The sequence below is a fragment of the Halictus rubicundus genome, unplaced genomic scaffold, assembly GCF_050948215.1.
Source record: "Halictus rubicundus isolate RS-2024b unplaced genomic scaffold, iyHalRubi1_principal scaffold0031, whole genome shotgun sequence".
Classification (NCBI taxonomy): Eukaryota; Metazoa; Arthropoda; class Insecta; order Hymenoptera; family Halictidae; genus Halictus; species Halictus rubicundus.
Genome location: NW_027488572.1, coordinates 170047 through 196833, shown reverse-complemented (window position 1 = coordinate 196833; position 26787 = coordinate 170047). Strand labels below are relative to the sequence as shown.

The 26787-nt window shown below is 39.0% G+C and overlaps 1 protein-coding gene and 1 long non-coding RNA gene across 4 annotated transcripts; one reads left to right on the top strand and one right to left on the bottom strand.

The window, feature by feature from the left end:
* The first annotated feature begins 6318 nt into the window (after positions 1–6318).
* On the top strand, positions 6319–23744 carry LOC143363315 (uncharacterized). Of its 3 annotated transcripts, XM_076803922.1 has the most exons (5): positions 6319–6708; positions 18306–18450; positions 21938–22054; positions 22558–22671; positions 23128–23744. In XM_076803922.1, the coding sequence occupies exons 2-5, from the start codon at positions 18444–18446 to the stop codon at positions 23196–23198; spliced, it is 309 nt and encodes a 102-aa protein (XP_076660037.1). In that variant the 5' UTR covers positions 6319–6708; positions 18306–18443; the 3' UTR covers positions 23199–23744. The 3 variants fall into 3 exon arrangements, 1 of the variants encoding a protein (XP_076660037.1); XR_013083791.1 differs by lacking the exons at positions 6319–6708; positions 18306–18450 and adding an exon at positions 21287–21643; XR_013083790.1 differs by lacking the exons at positions 6319–6708; positions 18306–18450 and adding an exon at positions 21287–21658.
* On the bottom strand, positions 23543–26699 carry LOC143363304 (uncharacterized). The gene is made up of 4 exons (XR_013083789.1): positions 26621–26699; positions 26396–26500; positions 23866–24030; positions 23543–23601 (listed from the first exon to the last, which is right to left on the bottom strand). It is a non-coding gene; the product is annotated as an uncharacterized LOC143363304 (long non-coding RNA).
* Between the last annotated feature and the right edge of the window lie 88 nt (positions 26700–26787).

Genomic DNA, 26787 nt, shown 5'->3' with positions numbered 1-26787 from the left:
ACGAGCCCTCCCCGGGGTCCGTCCGCGACACCGACCCGCCGCGGGTGTGCTGCCCCCCCTCTAACCGGGCACGCTTGGGGTCAGAGACCCCAGATGTCGCGCCCCGCTTCTCCGCGCCCCCGCGCGTCACGATCGAGCCGACGGAGCTCGAGATGGAGATGATTGTTTCATCCCCATCCGAGTCCTCGTCCGCGATGACCACGACCGCGTCCTCCCCGGCAGTAATCGTTGCCATCCCCTCCCCGTCAGTGACCGCTGCCGTCTCTTCCCCCGCCGCAGCTGCTGCCGTATCGGCAGCCTCCCCCACAACATCAAGGTTTTTATTATACGATTCCATATCTGGTCCCACGAGATTGGCAGGAAAAAACACGTCCGCCCGGGCAGAGCCTCCTTGCCCGGGTAAGGCTAATTTCAACTGGAGTTCGCCAGGTATCCAGAGATGGTGCGCTAGTGGCTGATGTACCCCACCAGCCGCGCCCTGTAGCCAGGGCGTACCCTCTCACCGCGCACCTAAGCTTAGGGCATTAGGGATTTTTATAGAGGTTATCATCCTCGCGGCCCGGCCGATTAAGGCAAGACCACCGTTCCGGTAAAACATGACCACCGGTTTACGGCAAGGGCCCTGCGGCGACCTCCCCGGTCGTTATCGCAGGACCCATTCCGCGGTTTTTTATCCCTCCGTGTGAGCCTTACCGGCAAGGGAGGCCCTGCCAGGATCCGAAGATCCCGCCGGCATCGCCTCATACATCATTGGGACTACTTTCCGCGGAATACCCCTCGCTCCGTTAGCAACACACAACTATGTGTGTTCCCAGGGACCACCACGAGGAGGTGGAGCGTAGAGGATTTTAGGGATATGACCGCCACCACTGTGGCATACCTAGTAGTGGATCCGAGTCACCACTACTAAGCCCATATCCCCTCGGTCCCCATCCTCTATCCTATCCTATCCTCTATCCTATCCTCTATCCTATCCTATACTCTATCCTAACCTATCCTCTATCCTATCCTATCCTCTATCCTGTCCTATCCTCTTTAATGTCGTATCCTCTATCATATCCTATCCTCTTTCCTATTATATCATCTATCCTATCCAATCTCTATCGTCTCCTTTCCTCTATCCTATCCTATCCTCTATCCTATCCTATCCTCTATCCTATCCGATCCTCTATCCTATCCTATCCTCTATCCTATCCCATCCTCTATCCTATCCTATCCTCTATCCTATCCTATCCTCTATCCTATCCTATCCTCTATCCTAACCTATCCTCTATCCTATCCTATCCTGTATCCTATCCTATCCTCTATCCTATCCTATCCTCTATCCTGGGGATGGCTCTTTTGCGCACAGACGATTGCGCACGACGGCATGGCACACGGTTCTTTTGGACACGGTATTATTGGACACACGGTTTTTTTGGACACAGTAACATTGGACACAGTGGGTTTTCGCACACGCAAGGATTGCCCACATGGTTAAGACGCACACGCTGAGTTACGCACATGTAAAATTGTACTCACGATAGATTGCGCACAGAATGAATTCAAACTGTTGTTTATCATCTTGTGTTGTGCTGTGTGATTACATAGTCTATGATTATATACCTTCTATGCAGAATGTGTCTAAAGTATCAAAATTTGTCAGTGATTTTAATTTTATAGGTGACTGTGTAAGATGTGCTTAAATTATGAATAGTTGATAAAAATGTGAGAAAATGCTACGGTTTTAAGTAATTTATTTTGTGTACAATCTGTGTCACAAGTGTTATGTTAAGTACTAAATTTGTTAAATGATCGTAATATACGCATGCAAATAGTGAAGAACATGAAGAAGCTGTAAATAGTTGAAAAAATATTTATGTTGCAGCAGATTCAAAAGGATTGAGAATACATAATTTGGGAGCTAGAATTTGATCAGATTAAGTAAGGTAAGTATTTCTATCTATCAAAAAGGTACGGATAGAATAAACCAGATACTATGTGGCTTATTTTATTTTCTTTTTACTGATGATATAGTGATTGGCAAACACGATTACGTACACGAATATTAAGTTGCTCTTAAAAATGCGTATATTGACCTGTTGCGGTCCTATTTACGTCGACTTAGTCTAGAAATGTTATTTTTGCACAACTGCTCGCGTATTTTACATATTCATATTCCATTCATGAATAATACCATAATTACATATTATATAAATACCATAATTACATATTACATAAATCCCATAATTAAATATTATATGAAAGCAATTCTAGTTTTCACTGTTCTAAATATATTGCTAATATACTTATTTTATCTGGATTAAAGCTAAATTGTATGATATTATAGCAAGTTCTAAAACTATATCAGATGGAACTGTGTGGACCGCAAGGGATTAAGCATTCTAACAAGGTGTGATAATTTGACAAATGTGTATATACGTTAGTGAAATAATAATAATTTTTTTATATGACAAATGATCCTTAATTATGTCTTTTATTTAAAATGTAACGACAACTCTTTGAAAAAGCATAAGCAAAAAAATATTGAATTTTTAAATTGTAATATATTTTATGTGTTCTTGATTTAAACACAGTGATTCTTGACGCTACCTATCACGATAGAACCATTGATATTAATAAACTTGTAAGTACAAGGTGTATTACCTAATTTATTTCAGAAATCCTTAAGTCATTTAATGTTATTTACAACATTAATAGTAAAAGATGCTTTCATGTTTCAGGTATTTCTTTACATTTTACTTATCTTTTTTTCAGAGCTAGTCCAGTGTATTTGTTATATATGTTACAATAATTATATTTTTATATTGAACTTTACTTATGTACATAAAATAATAGTTACATGTATTAATTCTTGAAAAATTGTTTTAGGTCATTATGTTGCCACTAAGATATGCTGCAGTATTTCTTCCGCCACTTTTGTGGAATACTTACTGTTTACGAGAAAAGCAGTGGTCCGATCTAGTCCAAGACATACATATATATCGGCAACATGTTGGAGACAATTTAATGGGCGATTCTTCAAGACAGTACGAGACGAAAATCAAGAATAAAACATGGTGATATTAATTTTTAATTTATTAGTGATTACACATCCTCCTGATTCGCCAATCCGTATATCTATTTTATATATCTATCTCTAACGCTATTTCATTTATTAGCGTACTCTGTATTGCTGTTAAGCATTTTGTGAATACATTTTTATCAATACTTATCATTTTTGCTCTCGTAAGTTTATTATTTATACTTACCTATACGGATCTATCAGTTAATAAGTAATATGGCATAACATCTCCTGTCACAGTGTAATAGTATCACACGTCGTTACATAATTTTATTTTCTAAAGCTATGGTTTCTTGAACTTTTAACTTGCATTGTTTAAGTACAAAATGGTAATAATATTTGGTCTAAGAGCCGCTTTTGAAAAGATTCGACATTCGTACAGAATGCTTCATGGTGTAATGAATATATATATATGCGTAATTTTGGAGGCATTTAAGAATATCAATCTAATTTCAAGCGGTATACTCTGTACATTTATGGTGGAGTCCGAATATATACCAATTGGATGCTAAAATCTGACTAAAATATTTGAGATAAGTAAATTCTATCTGTAAATAGTTAGTTCAAATGCAATGAACATGATACTTTGTGATTTCTTTAATTATATTTTACAGGTGCAATCTGTGTCAAATAAAATTCTCTGAGGACTACCAAGGATTTGAGAACCTGTTATTGAGATACTGAAAATAAAATTCTCTGCCTCTGTGTATTGAGAAAAAAATTTTCATCATTATATTTTCCATCAATGTATCTATAATATATCCTCGTTCTAGAATACTGTATGTTGCATGTCATTTTAAAGTGTGTTGTTAAATGCAACTTATCCTAGCTTTTGTGACACCTTTATGTTATAGTTTCACTACACGGCACACTATTTTGAGTATATAGGCATTTCAAACAAAATTCATAGCTTCTGAGCTAATACTTATTGAACTTAACAACTCCAGTATTTAAAAAAAAATACATATATTCATATATAGCGATCTCAATTTTCTACTAGATAGAAAATTTTTCACTAGTTTTTTCAATTTATATTTTATTCTGATCTGATTACTGACTAATTTTTCTATAAAACTTTTTATATGTATTTATATGTGTATTTGTTATATGTATTTATATATTGTGGATTTTAATTGTATTCAAATCTGATAGTATGCTGCATCTGTGAAAACATGAAAGATACATACAGAATGTACAAGTCTTATTCGTTTTTCTGTTATTATATGCTCACTTATGTTTGGAATATAGAACGTAAATGCCCAATTGTCGTGTAATAGATCTTTACTATCATTTACTCTTTATTAGTGCAAAATTGTATATACCTAATTCTGTTTTTACACGATAGATACGTTCCCGAAGAAAATTCGTGTACATTTTTTTATACGTATTCTTCGGGAACATATCTATCGTGTAAAAACAGAATTAGGTGTATATTATTTAGATGAAAATGTTCTATTTTCGTGCATGTGAAAGACTTCGGAATAAAAAAATATATATGAGTGAAGTAAGTAATAAATAAATAAATGAACCAATCCTAGCTTTACACACGGTCTCTGCAGTCATTTGTTTTGTCGTTAACTTTCGTTTGTTTCAGATACTTCTGTTCGTAACTTCATACATGTTCATTTGCTATTCAATTCTCTTATAGTGGTTTGTATCATTTATATTGTGCTACTTTCACTGTTACGTGCTGTTTTAAAAATGGAAAAACTTCCCGGAAAATCCGTCGGTAGCTTTATTTACGTATATAATAATTATACGTATAATAAAGACAATCGCACAAAAAATATTTTTCGCTGTAATACACGCCGTACTACGGGGTGTCGCGGGGCAATAATGGACGTCGGTGATGGTTGTATTAAATTGTTACACGATCACAATCATTTGGAACGAATGCATACAATTGATCAAGAGAAAATGAAGCACGAAATGCTTCAGCTTTGTCGAGAAACGGCGTTTCCATTAAAGCAAATATTCGACGATGTTTGTAGAAAGTAAGTATTAGTTTCTAGTATTTATTAAAAAGTGTGCACTGTAAAATGTAGTCTTTAAATTATGTATATGTATATAAATTGTGGATTAAGTAATTTATTTTCTTTTATGAAAGATATCCTGACGCTGCATCTGTGCTTTCATATAATAGTGTGAAAGCCACACTTCTTCGTGAAAGACAGAAAAGTTGCCCTCCCATTCCACCTTGTTTAGCTGCTTTATACGAATATTTAAGAACCTCTTCTTTTATGGAAAATATTTATAAAATAATGATAAGCGATGGAGATGGTAAAGTAGCAATTTTATTTTCCACTGAATTGCTGTTGCAGACCCTTAATACCTCTCAATGTATTTATGCTGATGGTATTTTCTCTGTAAGTAACATACAGATTGGTATATGTGATTTAATTTTATGAAGTATGTAAAAATAGATAGTGTTCGAAGCAGTAGGAGCAAAATTAACATTTATTGTCAATATGTTGTTTTATTAGTACATTGTAAAACATAATTTTGATATATTTTAGATTATAAATTACAGTTAATTACAATTAATTTATTGCTCTCTGCTCAATTCGCTTTTATGAGAAATGTTGATAATGCATTTTTCTATAAACATGTCTTTGTTGAATTTGTCTCTACTACATCAAACGTTTTACAATATTGAAAAACCAATGCTTCTCATATAAATGCACCATACACATATACTATATGCTTTTGTATAAAAAAAAGTAATTTAGACAAGAAGGAGTGATTCCAAGAAGCTGCAATCTGGTATATTACTCGGTTTCTTTATTGATGAATGTGTGGAGCTTATATTAAAGTGACATACATTTTTTAAATGGACTGCTATGTAGTTTAATGAACCAATCCACAAAGCTTGTTGCCTTTTATGCAAAAATACTAAACCATTTTAAGTAAAATTGTGATTAATTTTCCATTTTCATTCGAGACCTACATAAAATAAATATCAGTTAAACCCATTGTTATTCAATATAAACGATTTAGTACCTTTTTTCTAAAAAATGGCGAACTGCATCAAATAATGCAACAAAAAATATGTGATTCCATTTAAAAGAATGAAATTGACGATCACATGTCCTCTATGCGTTGATACGTAACAAAATGTACTTATCAGAATGTTGTTTCCAGGAGACTATACACTTGTCCAAAGTATTTTTCTATGGAACATATATTGTATGAATAATTTATATTTATATCATGATATACATAGTTATTTTATTTTTTAAGGTTTTACCTACTCGGCCACCTATAGCACAGTTATATATTATCCACATTCAGTATATGGATACTGTGAGTACAACAATTTATGTAAATATATTATTTTAATGCACTTGTGCAGTGATTACATTTGTACAACTAGTATAGAGATATGTATACATGTTTGTCCAATATTCCAATTTATACTTATGAAAGCTTTATTTTAAAAGGGAGTTGCTACTGTTTTCGTACTGTGTGAGACATTAACAAAGACTATGTATACAACACTGTGGAGCAAAATTAATGAATTATCTCCTATGCTTAATAAGAATTTAAGAATGACAATGACAGATTATGAAATTGCAGCAATGAACACATTGCAGCAACAATTTCCATTAAGCTGTGTAAAAGGCTGCTGGTTTCATTATAACCAGGTTTGTATACAGAGAGGTCCGTTTAAATAAGAAGACCTAAATGTCTCTTCAGGTTATTGCGATGCAAAAAATATTTGTTACGTAATGTGCATGGAGTCAATGGATCAAATATTTGGCACGAATATTTTTCTCCGAGGGTCAGTTTTTTCGGAGTTGTCAAGGTCATCGATGTTTTTTGATACATAACTACATTTTTATTTTATTGCATCTAGTAACTGATGGAAAAATACATTCAGATATGTATAATGACATGACCTTGATCCTCGAAAATTGGCGTTCCTTTGCGCGGACCATCTCTTTTGGCTATTGTGATGCAAAAATATTTGTTGCGTAATGTGTATATCATCAATAGACCAAATATCTGGCAAGAATATTTTTTTCCTAAGGTCATATTTTCGGAGTTATCAAGGTCGTCCATGTTTTTTGATACATAACTACATTTTTATTTTATTGCATCGAGTAACTGATCGAAAAATACATTCAGATATGTATAATAACATGACCTTGAGCTTGATCTGAAGGTAAAACTTTAATTTTCGAAGATCAAGGCCATGTTATTATACATATCTGAATGTATTTTTCGATCAGTTACCCGATGCAATAAAATAAAAATGTAGTTTTATATCAAAAAACATCGATGACCTTGATAACTTCGAAAAAAATATTCATGCCAGATATTTGGTCCATTGATGATATGCACATTACGTAACAAATATTTTTTGCATCGCAATAACCTGAAGAGACATTTAGGTCTTCTTATTTAAACGGACCTCCCTGTATAATAATATTCTAGAAAATATACAGGGTGGTCCACCTAAGTAAGGCCACCTAAATATCTCCTCTAATTGTGGGGTTACAAAAAATATTTTGTATGCTATTTGAAGAAGATCCCGCTATACAGCGACGCCTATCGGCGCCGTGCAATATTAATAGTATTACATGTAAGGTTACCCATCTATGTTACCACAAAGACTGATGATTATAAGAGAGAAGACTGTTCTCCGTGATACCGTTGCAATATGTAGACACGTTATATTTTTTCATTTATGTATTTTATACTACCAAGTTTATTAATATAATATAGTTGTGTGAACAGTAAGATGGCGTTATTTTTCTACAACCATTAACATTGGTTATGGGCCCAGGAACGTCCAACTGCGTCTAAAAAAAGGTTCCGCAACGCAAGTCTTGGTACGCACGTGTTATCAAGATAACCTAAAAATAAAATTGCATGCACGCAGCGTGGCTAGTCGATTTTTAGTAAGTCCATATATACTCTACAAAATATCAAAATGAGTATGGAGTCTAAAGAAGAAAATCGTATAACAAAATTGTCAGCCGACAATTATCGATCCTGGAAGATCGAAATGAAATGGCTACTGCGCGGCAAAGGGTTATTAGACCACGTGTTAACAAAAATAGAAATTCAGCCAGACGCTACGGAGGCACAGAGAAAAACGTACGAAACAAACGAAAATAAAGCTATTGCAGCCATAGGTTTAAATATTGGCATAGAACAGCAGGTACACATTGAGGAATGTAATACGGCCTATGATGCCTGGCGTAGTCTACAGCAGATTCACGAACCCAAATCGAGAGTCAGAATTATGAGACTAAAGAAACAGTTTTATCATTTGAAGATGAAACAGGACGAAAGTATGCCTGATTATCTAGCCAGAGCGAAGATAGCCGCAACCAACCTTCGAGAGGCTGGAGCGGAAGTAACTGATGAGGACATCGCGTATACGCTATTATCAGGACTGCCAGACTCATATGAAAATTTAAATATGACGCTCGCAAACCTTCCCGATGAAAAATTCACATCGAAAGAAATTATAAATACTCTATTAGCTGAGTACAACAGAAGAATCGCAAGGACTACCGATGAATCGGAAAACTCGAAAGAAGCTCTCTACGTTGCTAAAAGAAATCATGCCGTTAAATACAAGCCTGCTAATGCTGAAAAACTTAAAGAAATAATTTGCTACAAATGCAAGAAGATAGGTCATTATGGCAGAGACTGCAGAAGCAGAGTTGATCGTGGCAGACAAAGACATGACACGAAAACTAAAAGGAATTCTGAAGCGTTTCTAGTATCGCTGAACACTATAGATGTAGACGAGTCATGGGTATTAGATAGCGGTTCGACACATCATGTGTGCAAAAGGCGTGAATGGTTCTCAACGTTTCGAGAATTGGATTCCGAGATTGTAAATACAGCAGCCGACCCAAATAAACACGATGGCGCAGTTCTCACAGCAAGAGGAATCGGAAACATTACCTTGACAACATCAGTGAACGGTAAGGAAGGAGCAATAACTATGTATGATGTATATTATGTTCCAGGGATACGTAAAAACCTGATGTCTGTATCAAGAATAGAGAGAAAACAAAAACAATTAACATTTAAAAATGGGAAAGCTACCATATGGAACTTGATCACCAAAAAGACAGTCTGTGAAGCAAACAGAGTGAACGATCTGTATGTGGTCAATGCTAAAGTTGACGTTGAATACGCAAAGCCATTTGAGTCACATATTTTAAACCTGAACACGGATGAGTTGTGGCACCAAAGGTTATGTCACACAAGCCAAGAAGTCATAAAGTCCATGATGCTTAACAATAAAGTTCGAGGTTTGTCTAATACAAAAGACACAAAATTTGTCTGTGATGCTTGTTGTATAGGTAAAGTAACCAAAGCACCATGTAAGAAGTTGAAAGATAGACAATCAGAAGACGTATGCGAATTGATACATACTGATGTCTGCGGTCCCTTACCAGTCAAGTCCATAGGCGGAAGTAGATATTTTATTACTTTTACGGACGATTATTCGAGGAAGACTACGGTCAAGTGCATGAAGACAAAGGACGAGACGGTACAACGTATTAAGGAATATATACAGTCCGTCGAACGTCAACAAGGGAAGAAAGTTAAAAGAATTAGAAGCGATAATGGCTTGGAGTTTTGTAACAGTCAATTAACAGCTTTCTTCGCAGATTTGGGCATAAAGCATGAACGTACTAACGTTGAAACCCCACAGATGAATGGAGTGGCCGAGAGGATCAATAGGACGTTAATGAATACGACCAGATCCATGCTTAACTCAGCAGCACTACCTCAAGAGTTTTGGGGCGAAGCCGTAACAACTGCTGCCTACATAAAAAACAGGGTAACCCACGCAGGCATAAAACATGAAGTTCCCTTAGCCGTGTGGACAAGACGAACGCCAAGCATACAGCATTTGAGGGTATTTGGATGTCTTGCTTATGCTCGATTACCGAAACAGGGATCACACAAATTAGATGATAGGGGTGTAGAATGTGTCCTGGTAGGATATGGAACTCATACCCGTGGATATAGATTGTGGTGCCCCCAAAAGCAGGATGTTGTTACCACCAAGCACGTCAAATTCGTAGAACATAAAGTCGGATACGAATGGATCCATAAAACTGATGCTCACAAGTGGAGGTACGATAATGTTTGGTCTGAAGACGAAGATGCAAGGACCCTTGCGGTAAATAACGATTCTGACAAACAAACTGAAGATTTACATGTACCACAAAACACTGGAACATTTTTGCCCTATGAGGATGAAAACCAAGAGGCTAGTACGCAAATAGTGGGAGATAACAATCCTGTACAAGCACAGAAGAGAGGCAGATCGAAGAAAACGGTCAGGAACCCGTACGGTCGTAAAGGAAAACCCAAGGTGACGAATCACGAAACCGATAGTGATTCAGAAAGTTCAGTAAGAAGTGTCAATATTGAGGCAAATATACTGGAGATATCTGAACCTCAAACGCTGGAGGAAGCGTTGAATTCGCCGCAAGCATCGAAATGGCAAAGTGCCATGAAAGAAGAAATTGATAGCCTCGAAAGTAGGAAAACGTGGGAAGTGGTCGAATTACCGAAAGGACACAAGTGCATTGGTTCCAGATGGGTTTACAAATTAAAGTCCAACGCAGAAGGCAACATATCTCGCTATAAAGCTAGGTTAGTCGCGCAGGGACACACACAGAGAAAAGGAGTAGATTATACAGAGACATATTCGCCAGTTGCGAGTTTTACAATAATCAGACTCCTGTTAGCAATTACAGCTGTTTACGGCTGGCATACCAGACACGTTGACATCAAATGTGCTTACTTATATGGAAAACTCGATGAAACCATTTATATGCGTCTACCACCATTGGAGTCGGGAGTTATATTATCTACGAATGATAGTCCTACGACAGACCTGGAGAAAGAAAGCATGGCACGCGTTCCGTATAGGGAAGTTATCGGATCCCTCATGTATTTGGCACTGTATACCAGGCCGGATATTCTGTTCGCAGTGACGAAACTGTCACAATTCAATGCTAACCCAGGCAAAATTCATTGGGGTCAAGCTAAACACGTACTCAGATATTTAACAAAGACGAAGGAGTACGAGTTGATATATAAACGGTGTGAAGGGAAGTCCAGAATAAATATATACAGCGATGCTGATTGGGCAGGAGACGTAGACCAAAGACGATCATGCTCAGGAATGATAATGTACTTGGATAAAAACATGATCCATTGGAGCACCAAAAAGCAACAAAGCATAGCCTTGTCGACCATGGAGGCCGAATATATTGCGCTATCCTATGCAATGAAAGAGGCTAAATGGGTAAATATGTTCCTTGCAGAGACAAAAATAATTAGCTATGTTTCAGGCAAATGTATGGTGTACTGTGACAACCGAGCTGCGATATATTTCTCTAACAGCAGAGTAGAGAAAAGCCGCACCAGACATATTGACATCGCATATCATTTTGTCAGGGAAATGATTGAAGATGGCGAGGTTGAATTGTCATATGTGTCAACTGACAACAATCTGGCCGATATAATGACAAAAGGATTGAAGCGAATCGTGCATGACAGATGCATAAACAATATGGGATTGCATAGCGGAAAGTGGGAGAAATGAAGAAGATCTGTAGGGGCTACGTATGCTGCCGTACCTTGCCGCAGCGCTAGCATCGCCGGCATCAGCCGCGTGCAAGCGGCAAGAGCGAGTCGCCGCTCTCGACTCTACGTGTCCGACGACCCAAGGCGGATTTGCCGCCGCCGAGATTACACAATCTCTCTCTTGTAACAACCTTCGTCGTGATAAGACGTAATAAAGTTTTCTGTACTACAACACGCAACAGTGCCTTCCATCCAGTTTCCGGTTTCCCGGCGGTAGTAGGCCGCAGTCTGGAAATTCCCCAGACCGTAAACCTACATCTGGTGACCCCGACGTGATCGCTGCCGACTGATAGTCGTGTTTTCGGAAAATTTTCGAAACTGTGACGAGGCATTGGACGCCTCGTGGAACGGACATTGCCTGTTGTTGCCGTTGTACCTCCGCCGACGTGCTTTTCGTGCCGAAAAGCCTGGCTGCACGTGCTCGGAAACCGTGCACGTTGTTCGGAGATCCGACGAAGAAGAGGTTTCCTGGCGGCGAGCAATCCGCTCGCTGCAATCCGCCGTTCCTGTTTCCAGGCGGCGAGCAGGCCGCTCGCTGCACGCTGCAGCCGCCGAGCGTGAAGCCATCGACGCCACGTGGGTACCACCGTCGCCGCCATTGCTGCCGCTACGAGGGTACCATTATCGCTGCCGTTGCTGCCGCCACGTGGGTACCGTTGCCGACGCCGCTGCCGAAGCCGTGAAAAGCTGCCGTCGTGGTGAAGTGAGCGTATTTTTTTTTAAGTCGTTTTCGTTCCGTTTTAATTCTAGTCTCGCGTGTGAAAAATGTCGCAACCCACGCCGGAAGATAGAATCGCACGGTTAGAGGCGGAGCTCGAGGCCGCGCGCGAACTTTTAAACGCCCGTTCTGCATCGGATGCCGACGCGTTCGCGAACCGCGTAGATAGTTATCGTGCGCCGAAACTCCCCGCATTTTTCAAGAACGACCCTGCGCTATGGTTCGGACAGGTCGAGGCGTCGTTTCGAAACGCACGAATTACGAGCCAGACTACAATGGCCGACACCGTAATTGCCGGCCTGGATGCGGATACCGCGTCGGTTATATCCGATCTCATATTGTCGCCGGATCCCGTCGCGCCGTATAATCGAATCAAAGAGCGCATTATTTCCACTCTCTCCACTTCGGCCGAAACGAAACTCCGGCAGCTCCTCAAGGGGCAGGTAGCGTCACATGGCAAACCTTCGCATATCTTGTCACTTATGCGTAATTTAAACAATGGTGCTTGCGCAGATAATGTGCTTAAATCGATTTTTTTCGACCTGCTGCCCGAGCAGTGCCGCGCAATTCTAGTCGCGTCCAAGCATGACGACCTGCAGGAGATGGCCCTTCTGGCCGACAAGATCGTCGAGACGATACAGCCAGCGAGCGCTTCTGTCCTCGCAGCAGCTGCCGACGTATCACGGCCGGGCTCCATGCAAGAGCAGTTGGACAAACTCTTCCGTGAGGTAGCTAGATTGAATACCGCGATCGAGCGTGTCTCGCGGACACGCCAGCGTAGCCCCGGGAGAAATGTCGCTTCGAGAACGCGGAATAGGTCCCAGAGTCGTGACCCTTCCGGTCTCTGCCGTCTGCATGCGAAGTTCGGCGAACGCGCGTTTCGTTGCATTAAGCCGTGCGCGTGGCCCAGTCCTCCTAGAGCGTCGGAAAACTGAGGCCACCCTCCTCCTCGGAGACTGTTGGAGAGTGTTATGCGTCCTCGAAACGTCTCCACATACGCGACCGTAAGTCAGGCCGTACCTTTCTCGTAGACACAGGTTCGGATTTGTCTTTGCTGCCGGTTTCAGCTGCGTCGCGTGCGCGTCCCAGCGCGTTTAAATTGTTTGCCGCGAACGACACCCGTATCGATACGTATGGCGATATTCGCGTTGCCCTCGATTTCGGATTGCGCCGCCCGATAGAGTGGAATTTTTGCGTAGCAGCAGTCCCGTATCCCATCATAGGAGCCGACCTGCTTACGCATCATGGTCTCACGGTAGATTTGAAGAGGCGTCGCCTGATAGATTCTGCTACCGGTTTGTTTGTTTTGGCCGGTATCGCGAGCTCTCCCTCTTCATGCGTGAACGTCCTTGGACCGTCGTTCAAGTACTCTAGTATATTAGCTCGTTTCCCGCAAGTCATCGGACTCGAGCAACCGACTCCTCTCGAGTCGCGCGGTGTGTATCATCACATTTCCACCACCGGTCCCCCCGTCGCGGAGCGTGCTCGGCGTCTATCGCCTGAAAAACTCAAGGCCGCGAAGGCCGAGTTTAAACACCTGATCGAGGCAGGAATTTGCAGGCCTTCTAGCAGCCCTTGGGCTAGTCCGATCCACTTAGTCAAAAAGAAGTCCGGTGAATGGCGGGTATGCGGAGATTACCGCCGTTTGAATAGCGTGACGATACCCGATCGTTACCCCGTGCCTCACCTGCACGACTTCCCGGCTAACCTTCACGGCAAGACCATTTTCACGGCGCTAGACCTGTACAAAGCGTATCATCAGATACCCGTAGCTGCCGAAGATATTCAAAAAACTGCCGTCATCACTCCCTTCGGCCTTTTTGAATACTGTGCAATGACCTTTGGCCTCCGCAACGCAGGGCAAACTTTTCAGAGATATATAAACCGTGCTCTCGGCGATCTCGATTTCGTTTTCACGTTTCTCGATGACATCCTCATCGCCTCTTCCTCTCCGGAAGAGCATGAGACCCATCTGGCGATCGTCCTAGAGCGTTTACGTGACTTTCATCTGCGCGTGAACCTGGATAAATGCCGTTTCGGCGTATCCGAGTTAGTTTTTTTGGGACACCTAGTTAACTCTGAGGGGTTTAAACCCACTCCAGAGAAGGTCGAGGCTATTAGTCGTTTCCCCAAACCGCGCACGATCGACGACCTGCGTCGTTTTCTAGGAATGGTAAATTTTTACCGGCGCTGTATTCCTCACGCTGCCGCCACTCAAGCTCCGTTGAACGCGTACATGCAGGACGCGCGCAAACGTGATAAGCGACCCATCGTATGGACGCCCGAAGCCGAAGCGGCTTTCGTTAAATGCAAGGATGATCTTGCGAACGCTGCCCTTATAACGCACCCCTGCGAATCGGCCACCGTGCGCCTTGTCTCAGACGCTTCCGACGTGGCCATGGGTGCAGTTCTCGAGCAGCTGTGTGGCGATAGTTGGAGACCGCTCGCCTTTTTCTCGCGAAAGTTTTCCCCGGCTCAGTGCAAATACAGCACATACGACCGTGAGCTTACCGCAGCTTACGAAGCTGTGCGCCACTTTCGCCACTTCCTAGAAGGTCGCGAATTCATTATCTACACCGACCACAAACCGCTCATCTACGCCTTTGCGCAGAACTCTGAGCGTGCGTCTCCTCGGCAGACTCGGCAGTTGTGCTATATAGCGCAATTTACGTCGAAGATTCTCTTCTTGCCCGGAAATGAAAACGTCGTTGCCGATTCGCTCTCGCGTACCGAGGCAATCCGTCTGCCGACGCAATTCGATTTGAATGAGCTCTCTCGCGAGCAGGAAAACGACCCCGAGCTCAGGGAAATTCTTGCATCGCCAGACCACTCTCTCGCCCTTAAGAGGCTCACGTGGGGCACAGATCACTCTCCTGTGTATTGCAGCGTATCCGAGGAGTGCATCCGTCCGTATATCCCCGCCTCCATGCGCGAGCGGTTGTTCAAGCTCTTTCATTCTCCCGCACATCCGAGCGCGAAAGTCACTGACCGACTCATACGACAGCGATATGTCTGGCCCGACATGCACCGCGACATAGCTCGCCAGTGTAAGTCGTGTGTTGATTGCCAGCAATCCAAAATTTCTCGACACGTCAAGCTGACTCCATCCCAGTTCGTCGCGCCCGACGGACGTTTTACTCACGTACACATCGACCTTGTCGGTCCGCTGCCGGTCAGCGAAGGCTTTCAATACTGCCTTACCATGATCGACAGATTCTCTCGCTGGGCTGAGGCCGTTCCCCTGAAGGAGACGTCCGCTCAGACGGTCGGCCGCGCCTTTTTTGAGCATTGGGTGTCACGTTTCGGCGCTCCTGCATTTTTGACGAGTGATCAAGGTCCGCAATTCGAGTCACAGCTTTTCTCAGCCCTCCTGGCGCTCGTTGGCTGCCGGAGAAAGAGAACCACCGCGTATCACCCCGCGTCTAACGGCATGGTTGAGCGCTGGCACCGCGTCTTGAAGGCAGCAATTATGTGTCACGCCAATCAGCAATGGTCGCGCGTCTTACCTATTGTACTGTTAGGGTTGCGTACTCATATCCGTCTCGATACTAACGCTTCTCCTGCCGATTACGTTTACGGAACCTCGTTGCGTCTGCCGGGCGAATTTTTCCTATTAGATAATTTTAGCCCTGATCCGCAGCCATTCCTCGAGGAATTCCGACAGTATATGCGTGCCGTCAAGCCTGTGCCCGTAGCGCACAAGCGTAGCGTTAAAACCTTTGTATACAAAGATCTCGGATCATGTTCGCATGTATTTATGCTTGTTAAATCCGTGCGTAGACCGTTGGAACGGCCTTACACGGGACCCCATCGGGTGCTTCAGCGTATTTCCGAACAAGTGTATTCAATCGAGGTCAACGGTTTACCGCGCAACGTCTCCGTAGAGCTGTTGAAACCCGCGCATAGCGTTTGCGAGGGACTTGCAGTCCCAGTATCGAGCGGTGCCCCGTCGCTGCCGAGCGTGCCTGTGCGCACCTACTCGCGTAAAAGAGTCACTTTTGCGGACTCCGTACATTAGGTTAAGGTTTTGTAAATATACGCGTAGCATGTAAGTCGTAGTTTATAAGAGTCGTTTGTAATTCTATGTAGCCTTTAAGCAAAGTATCTGTTGTTCGCTGCCGCTTTTCCTTGGGGGGGGAGTGTGTAGGGGCTACGTATGCTGCCGTACCTTGCCGCAGCGCTAGCATCGCCGGCATCAGCCGCGTGCAAGCGGCAAGAGCGAGTCGCCGCTCTCGACTCTACGTGTCCGACGACCCAAGGCGGATTTGCCGCCGCCGAGATTACACAATCTCTCTCTTGTAACAACCTTCGTCGTGATAAGACGTAATAAAGTTTTCTGTACTACAACACGCAACAGTGCCTTCCATCCAGTTTCCGGTTTCCCGGCGGTAGTAGGCCGCAGTCTGGAAATTCCCCAGACCGTAAACCTACAGATCCCGCTATACAGCGACGCCTATCGGCGCCGTGCAATATTAATAGTATTACATGTAAGGTTACCCATCTATGTTACCACAAAGACTGATGATTATAAGAGAGAAGACTGTTCTCCGTGATACCGTTGCAATATGTAGACACGTTATATTTTTTCATTTATGTATTTTATACTACCAAGTTTATTAATATAATATAGTTGTGTGAACAGTAAGATGGCGTTATTTTTCTACAACCATTAACACTATTTGAGTGGTTTGAAAAAACCATTCTATTGCAAAAAAATTTTTTTTCTAGGGTAATTTTTTTCGGAGTTTACAAGGTTATCGATGTTTTTTTGCGTATAATTGTATAATTTTTTTATTGCATCGTGTAGCTGATGTAAAAATACGTTCAGTTATGTACATTACATGACCTTGAAATGACCTTTGAGTTCAAAAATTAAACGGAAACGATAAATTGTCTATCGAAACTTTAGAGACGAAGACGTCGTTCGGGAATCTGTAAATACAACAGAGTGTAAATACAAATGTTTACTATGCGATTTGAAAATCGCCTGAATTTTTGTCAGTGGGGTTTTTAAATCGCATAGTAAACATTTGTATTTACACTCTGTTGTATTTACAGATTCCCGAACGACGTCTTCGTCTCTAAAGTTTCGATAGACAATTTATCGTTTCCGTTTAAGTTTTGAACTCAAAGGTCATTTCAAGGTTATGTAATGTACATAACTGAACGTATTTTTACATCAGCTACACGATGCAACAAAAAAAATTATACAATTATACGCAAAAAAACATCGATAACCTTGTAAACTCCGAAAAAAATTACCCTAGAAAAAAATTTTTTTTGCAATAGAATGGTTTTTTAAAACCATTCAAATAGCATACAAAATATTTTTTGTAACCCCACAATTAGAGGAGATATTTAGGTGGCCTTACTTAGGTGGACCACCCTGTATATACCTCTCATAGAAGATATAATCTTAATTCAATTTTTCGTGATAAAGGCTTTATTACGAAAATGGCGCTATTTAGGTCTTGCAGATGCGCCAACCAAAGTATTGTCCATGGCAATGACTTTAGCCTTGACTCCTGAAGACCTTTTTGAAAAAGGATTCTCTGAAATTCGTAATGAATCTGCTTCAATAATTCCTGAATATCCAGCAATAGAAACTTTTATTAAGTATTTACAAACTACGTGGCTACCAAAAATGAAAAAAGTTTCAGTACACGATTGTCCAATAAGAACAAACAATATATCAGAATCCTATAATAATATTGTTTCGTCAAAGTTAGGAAAAGGGAAAAAGAACGTATGGAAATTTTTGGGTAATTGTATTTTGTTTATATAAAATATTTGTATACTATTACGTATTTTCTCCTCTTCTCCTTTTCTATTACAGAATAAGAAAATGATCTGTTATTAAAGATAAATTAGTTCTTAACTTTACAGAACATTTGGAACAGCTACTAATGGACGAAGAAATTAAGGTCAAAAGATTAAGTACAGGACAATCGGTACGTCGTAAAAGCAATAACAAAACTATACTAAGGAACAATAAAATTGAAACATTACAGAAGCAGCTCGCTAATGGAAGGTTTGTAACACATAAATTTCTTAAACTGCATTTATTATAATTGTGTTCATAATTGTATTTATCACTTTTAGCTTTAATGATATTACAAAATATTTCTTTGGGCAGTTCCACTCTAAATTACATCGAACGTGTCTGTGGATTTTTATGAAATTTTGTAATATCTCGCTAGTCGTTCCTCGGCATTGTTTTACCTTTTCGAGTTATAAGGGTCAGAAGTTGAATATATATGTACTTCTTAAGAAAATATGAGCCTGCAGCATCAAACGGTCTTCTTAATGTTGTGCAAGTTTCAGTCAAGAGCATTAATAACACTGTCCAACAAAATTAAACTTTTTTCGAGTTTTGCAATACCTGTGGGGTGATTCTTATACACTTTGTCATCCTAAAACCGAATCTGAAAGTAGAATTGCTCCATCACGCAACGTTTTCGAAAAATTTTGGTTTTTGTAAAAATGCCCGATTTTGATACGAAACGACGTGTTACGCAAAAACTAAATACGCGAGAAAGTTCAAATTTGAGTCAAGAGATAGAGGGGACTCTCCTCTACATATTCATATAGTCAATTATATTTTGATGTACTTCCTAATAGTTGTAAATGGTTGTTAAAGTTTGAAAATGTGCCGACGCGGGTACTTTGTACGCTCTATTTTTGTATTTATGTGAAAAATCCTTTATCTAGCAGGAATTTACTATACAGGAATGCATTCTACAGACATTTCTGGTAAAGAAACCATTCACGAAAAGTATTTGGTTCTCTTAATGTACGAGAAGGATCAGAAAATGTTAATTGACAGCGTGTGCGCGACGCGTTCGCGCCAGACGGCCATTGCAGCCTTTTCGCGACTCGCCAGGGCCGTCGCTATGCGTAGTCGACGTTGGTACCACTCAAGTATGCCTTTGCTTACTATGCTTAATTAAATACATTTTTTTTTTGTCTTTTTGGGTGCCAATCATTACAAAAGATTATAAAAATACGAGTTATATTCACATTTCATTGTGGAAATGCTTAATAAAGAAAATTGACCGCAGCAATGCGGTGACTGGAAAATTTTATTTTCAGTAATTGTTGTCTTATCTTTATAATTGTAATACCAATGGACATTCAAGATTCTTCCGATTAAAATAAGTCCAAACACTATGTAAATGGGACTATTTTTATCGATTTTATTGATCGAAGTACATAATTAAGACATAGATCGCTCTATATTAAATCGATGAAATCTCGCGGAGGTGTATAAATCAGCCGGACTGTTTTTGTTATATTCATGACGAAATTATTTTAAAATCAAAACAAGGAATACAATTCCAGCATTAATCTTTCATCAAGATATTTCAACAATGGAAAAACGTTACAAAGGAAAAGACTTATGTGCGGATGCTTGCTGATTACTGCTGGACACTTATTATTGAAAATCGGGATACCAGGAACAAACGTCAAGCAAGGCGGAAACATTTTTAATTTGTTTACATCAGAAATAGGTAAGTTTTTGTATTCAATTTTCTTTATTAAGCATTTCCACAATGAAATGTGAATATAACTCGTATTTTTATAATCTTTTGTAATGATTGGCACCCAAAAAGACAAAAAAAAATGTATTTAATTAAGCATAGTAAGCAAAGGCATACTTGAGTGGTACCAATGTCGACTACGCATAGCGACGGCCCTGGCGAGTCGCGAAAAGGCTGCAATGGCCGTCTGGCGCGAACGCGTCGCGCACACGCTGTCAATTAACATTTTCTGATCCTTCTCGTACATTAAGAGAACCAAATACTTTTCGTGAATGGTTTCTTTACCAGAAATGTCTGTAGAATGCATTCCTGTCTAGTAAATTCCTGCTAGATAAAGGATTTTTCACATTAATACAAAAATAGAGCGTACAAAGTACCCGCGTCGGCACATTTTCAAACTTTAACAACCATTTACAACTATTAGGAAGTACATCAAAATATAATTGACTATATGAATATGTAGAGGAGAGTCCCCTCTATCTCTTGACTCAAATTTGAACTTTCTCGCGTATTTAGTTTTTGCGTAACACGTCGTTTCGTATCAAAATCGGGCATTTTTACAAAAACCAAAATTTTTCGAAAACGTTGCGTGATGGAGCAATTCTACTTTCAGATTCGGTTTTAGGATGACAAAGTGTATAAGAATCACCCAACAGGTATTGCAAAATTTTTTTGGTGTTGGACAGTGTAATTGTCAAAGTTACTACAGTTCAACCTTTGGTACCTTTGACAATCATTAATCTACCAGCTGGAAATGTGAAGACTATTCAGAAGAATCCTGTTAAAATTCTGCTCCTCAAGGTTATTTCAAATTTTGAAAAACAAAAATATTGTTTATAATAATTAAAAAGGACATAGCCGTATGTTACATTCTCTTGGTTAAACTTTATAACTTCACACACTTAATGTTGGTATTTCTAACATTTTTTCAGTTATAATATTTTAAAAATAGTATTCATCAAATTTCGACTTTCATAACTAAAAAAGGTTAAACTGTATCGACGAACAAGTAATGGAATTTTGTTTCCACTTGGAGTGGAATTGCCCATTTATATTGTAAGAATGTTTCCTTATAAAAGATGTTTATACGTAGCCTGGTGTTTAAATAGGTTAACTTTAAAGGAATACTTATTATCTTTTTATAAGGGCAACAAGATAATAATGTACGGGAATGAAGGTAAAGTATTGCAATTATTATTAATGTAGAAAGTTAAATTATGAAAAATATGCAAGTCAAAATATACAAAAATTAAGTGTGTTTCTTATTTTTCAATATTTCTCTCTATATTTCAATATTATTAATAAAATTATTGAAAACAATTTTTTTATTACACCACTTTCATAATTACTGGTAAATGTATCTCCAATAATAATTTTTTAAAGACTTTCCAGACACTTATTTTGACTGTGCTAACAATTCAGTGGTTGCAACTGTAGTTGAGGAAGGCCAAGAATCGCGAAATGAAATCGCCAATAAAACGCAATGTAGGTTAACACATGGTACGATAAATATGAATAAATGGGGACTCTCCCACTTTCATAATTACTGGTAAATGTATCTCCAATAATAATTTTTTAAAGACTTTCCAAACACTTATTTTGACTGTGCTAACAATTCAGTGGTTGCAACTATAGTTGAGGAAGGCCAAGAATCGCGAAATGAAATCGCCAATAAAACGCAATGTAGGTTAACACATGGTACGATAAATATGAATAAATGGGGACTCTCCCACTTTCATAATTACTGGTAAATGTATCTCCAATAATAATTTTTTAAAGACTTTCCAGACACTTATTTTGACTGTGCTAACAATTCAGTGGTTGCAACTGTAGTTGAGGAAGGCCAAGAATCGCGAAATGAAATCGCCAGTAAAACGCAATGTAGGTTAACACATGGTACGATAAATATGAATAAATGGGGACTCTCCCACTTTCATAATTACTGGTAAATGTATCTCCAATAATAATTTTTTAAAGACTTTCCAGACACTTATCTTGACTGCGTTAACAATTCAGTGGGTGCAACTGTAGTTGAGGAAGGCCAAGGATCGCGAAATGAAATCGCCAATAAAACCCAATGTAGATTAGCACAAGGTATTGTAAATACATATAGACAAATGGTGACCTAGTTCCGATTGCGTTGCCCTTGAAATATGTTGTTAAGGTCAACATTTTGAACAACTCCTTCCTATACATATAATGCTAATGAATTCTCCGGGTGATTAGGTAAAGACAGGAATAATAACAGAATTGAGTTTCTCCTGTAAAAAGAGATTTTTTAAATTTTATTTTTCATGTTCTTATTTACAACTATTTACAAAGCTTACCTGTAAAAAGAGAAACGACATTAAATGTCAATTATTCCCTATGTCCTTTCCCTAATTACAATCTCTACAATTATTGTGAGTATTTGTTTTACTAACCTAATTACCAACGCGCAGTAAGTGCGCGGGATAAGTTCGGACTATGACCTTGACAACATATGAAAAGGTGAAGGTCATTGGAGCTGGGTCCCTCTTTGTCTATATTTACCGTTAGTAAGTACATTAAAGGGATACAAACATACATGGTCAAATTGTTTGTGTTTGTTTCTGCAGGTTCTCCAGAAATATGTTCTGAATGTGCTACTAATTCAATAAATTTAAGAACAGTTCGAAAAATACAAGTCCAAGTGAGGAAAAAACGTACGAAAAAAGTAATACAAGATAAAGGTACAATTTAAATTAAACCATCTGGACATACAATATGAGAAAATTGAAGGAATACTAAATATCGATGAGAACATTTACTTTATTGATTTTATCTCAACACTAATTGTAAACAATGCCTTTCGCTCTCACATAATATTAGACATAGCTTTGAGACACCGATTTGTCTTCCAATAGCATATATGTATATGTTGCAAATACTAATATGTAGATTTCCTACTTTTAGATTTTTTTAGAATAATTAAAATTACCCTTTTCTGTCGTATGGAGTTTACAAAATGTGAAGAATTACTTGTTTTGAGATAACTTTGCAAATAGAAGTATATCCTATTTTTTCATCGTCGTATCATATTTGAAATGAAAAGTAGGCCACAATTCAGTGTTCCTTGAATTTTTTTAATAGTATATTGTTAGAAATATTTAATTCTTATTCAATCAAAAGAAAAAATTCTTTTACAGTAAAAGAACTAGTCAACAAGAACATCGACCTTCGTCAGCCGCGTATAATTTTAGAAAAACTTCGAAATTAAAGTGTAGCAGATCTTTTTTATGTGTCGGGCTGAACAACTTTTTACACATCTGCCCATCGCTCGGACTTAGTTTCCGAGATAATTGCAAAAAACCATTGTTACATTTTAGGATCGCTAAAAGAGAGAGTGAATGGAAATTGGAAGAACTGGATGAATGAGAAACGGTTGAATTTGAAAGTAAGTGGAGTGGACTGTATAAATGTTGAAACTAGAACGTATGGATCTACTAATAAATAACTGTATTTCACTGGAAAATGATAGTCAGAAACAAATGTACACTGATGTTGAATAAAGATTAGATAAAGACTATTAACTAAATCGACTGTTAACTCGACGTTAACTAAATCTCGATCCTTCTGGCGTATCCTGAGTATAAAAATACTAAAGTATATTTGTCTAAAAACTTACCGTTGCTGAGATACTTGACTGTGTTCATTCCCTTAGATTCATTCTGGGACGTATTAGAGGATATGCTCACTACGTCAAATGTAAACATTATAAGGCTTCATGAAAACAGTCAAACATCTCAGCAACGATAAGTTATATATATATATATATATGTATCATGGAAGGCGCAGTGTCACATGTGTATTAAAATTATCATTACATGTGGGACATCTATTACACTCTAGTCGCATGATGCATATCATGCAGCATGCAAGATGACCACATGGAACGCAAACTTGTGTTGCTTTCTTAACAAAGCAGATTATGCAATACCCTTCTTTATGTTCTCTAATATCTTCTTTTCGATTATTATTATCATTACTGACTTGATTTTCCGTTTTATCATACCAAAATCTATCTTCAAGAATTTCATAAATGTCATCATCTAGAAAAATATAAATTGGATTGTTAATATATAGTATACAGGACGTCCCACTCAATTGGGATGAATTATACAGGGTGGCCCACATAACTCTGAACAGCTCAATATCTCGAAAACTATGCCATCGATTTTAAAGTTCTTAGTCTTAAATTGCATGGAACTGAAGGGCCTTTCTGACTACACAAACGTGAAGTGGCCTCCCTTCCCCTTTAATGGGGGAGGGGAGGTACCTTTGTAATTTTAAATGGAACCCCCTATAAAATGTTACATATTTAGATTCTACCGGAAAAAACAAGTCAATTTTGTCTGAAACATTTTTTTGTCAGATACTTCCATGATGAGATATAACAGTTTGAAGTTTCGAGTTGTAGGTACTTGAAGCGCTCGGAAATAGCGTTATGGAATTATACGCGCTTGAGTCCTTTGCTTATTCGTGAAGAAATAAAATGTACTTTAAATTAAATGTTCAAAATGTCCTCCACGGGCTTGTAAACATTTATTTACTCGAAACATCAAAGTTGTTCTAACACTTTGTAACATTTCGGGAGTCACTGAAGCGCAAGCGTCATGTATTCTTTGTTTCATATCCTCTTTTGTCGTCGGCGGTTCAAACATAACTTTGTCCTTTACATATCCCCATAAGAAAAAATCTAATGGTGTTAGATCGGGGGATCGAGGAGGCCATTGACGAGGTCCCCCACGATCTATCCATTTGTTCCCAAATTTTTCGTTCAAAAATTGCCTGGTGATGATTGCAAAATGTGGAGGAGCGCCGTCTTGTTGGAACCACATTTCTCTTCTAACGTGCAGTGGCACATCTTCCAAAAGCGCAGGCAAATGATTTTTTAAGAAATCACAATAACTTGCAGATGTTACAGTTTCTTGAAAAAAATAAGGTCCAATCACAAAATCTCCTATTAGGCCACACCAAACATTTAAAGACCATCGATGTTGAAAGGGAACACATCGCATCCAATTTGGGTTTTCCACGGCCCAATAATGCAGATTATGTCTATTTACATGCCCTGAATTCATAAAAGTGGCCTCATGGGAAAAAAGTATTATGCACAAAAAGTCATTTTCCACAACACCCTGCAGCCACTCACAAAATCTTACGCGGTGATCGTAATCTGCTATCGAAAGCTCTTGTGATAAAACCATGTGATATGGATGATACTTTTGCCGTTTCAAAATTCGTTGAATTGATGAACGACTAATACGTGATGTTTGTGCAAGTGTACGTTCACTAATATGAGGATTTAATGTAATTGCAGCAAGAATACTGGCACTATTATTTTCATTAGTGACAGCTTTAGGTTTATTGCGAGTTTTTTTACACAATTCACCGTGCTCGCGAAGCCGCTTTTCTAAATTATGAAATGTTGCATGACATTTTTTGATCCCATAACGTACAAAAAACACCTAACGTTAATAACATATTCACTTCTGTGTCAAAAGTAGCCATAATCACAATGTTACTGCTTGAATAACAGCTCTAAACTGAAAACATTTTCATAGATAAGTGAGTCAAACTCAAGAATTGTAAATATTGTTGTTTGTGTTTCTTCATGAATAAGCAAAGGACTCAAGCGCGTATAATTCCATAACGCTATTTCCGAGCGCTTCAAGTACCTGCAACTCGAAACTTCAAACTGTTAGATCTCATCATGGATGTATCTGACAAAAAAATGTTTCAGACAAAATTGACTTGTTTTTTCCGGTAGAATCTAAATATGTAACATTTTATAGGGGGTTCCATTTAAAATTACAAAGGTACCTCCCCTCCCCCATTAAAGGGGAAGGGAGGCCACTTCACGTTTGTGTAGTCAGAAAGGCCCTTCAGTTCCATGCAATTTAAAACTAAGAACTTTAAAATCGATGGCATAGTTTTCGAGATATTGAGCTGTTCAGAGTTATGTGGGCCACCCTGTATATTGAGAATCGTTAGTGCCACATTTTATAGAAAAGAAAATTAAATAGTGTGGGAAAGTCTAATTTCTCATAGATTTTTTCCATCCAATTATACATTTAGCAATTGTGGATGCACTTTTTTAAAATGGTATGTACTATTTATTTGTGACATTTTAAAGAACACAATTTGCGTGTACTATATCAAAAAATAATATAATATGATGAGCGCGGTATTTAACCTTCCTCTATAGAATGAGCCCTCACCCAGCTCAAAATATGATCTTATAAGCTCAAACAACGACATGGCGCAGACTCATGTTTCGACCTAAAATCTCATAAGATTCCAGTTCCTTTCTAGTAAAAATCTGAAGGTATACTACCCCCTTATAGGTTCTACCTGGTTATAGTACACTTTGGCTCTATATAGGATACAGATATGTAAAGTCAAATAAATTACCGTCAATATGATTGCTGTCAAATTTGTCATGGAGATTTTGTGCACTTTGTATATTTACTATGCTGCTGTGTAAAATACATTGCTGGGGTTCGTTGAGATAATTTTCTACAAATATTAAACTTTATAAATTATTTTATATCAGGAAATAGCATTGAGTTCATAAAAACGCAACAAGTGAAAAATAAATTAATTCTTTTATGCTAACAAAAAAACATATGAAATTACCTGTAACTTTTGTATCTTTTGTTTTCAGAGAACCCGATGATGTCAAAGCCGTATTTGGTAACGTTCTTCTATCTTTTTTATGCATTCGTTCTGCTAATAATATATATTATTTTGAATAATATGTCGTATTTATATTGCAGGTTGTACGTACTATACAATAAAGCAAA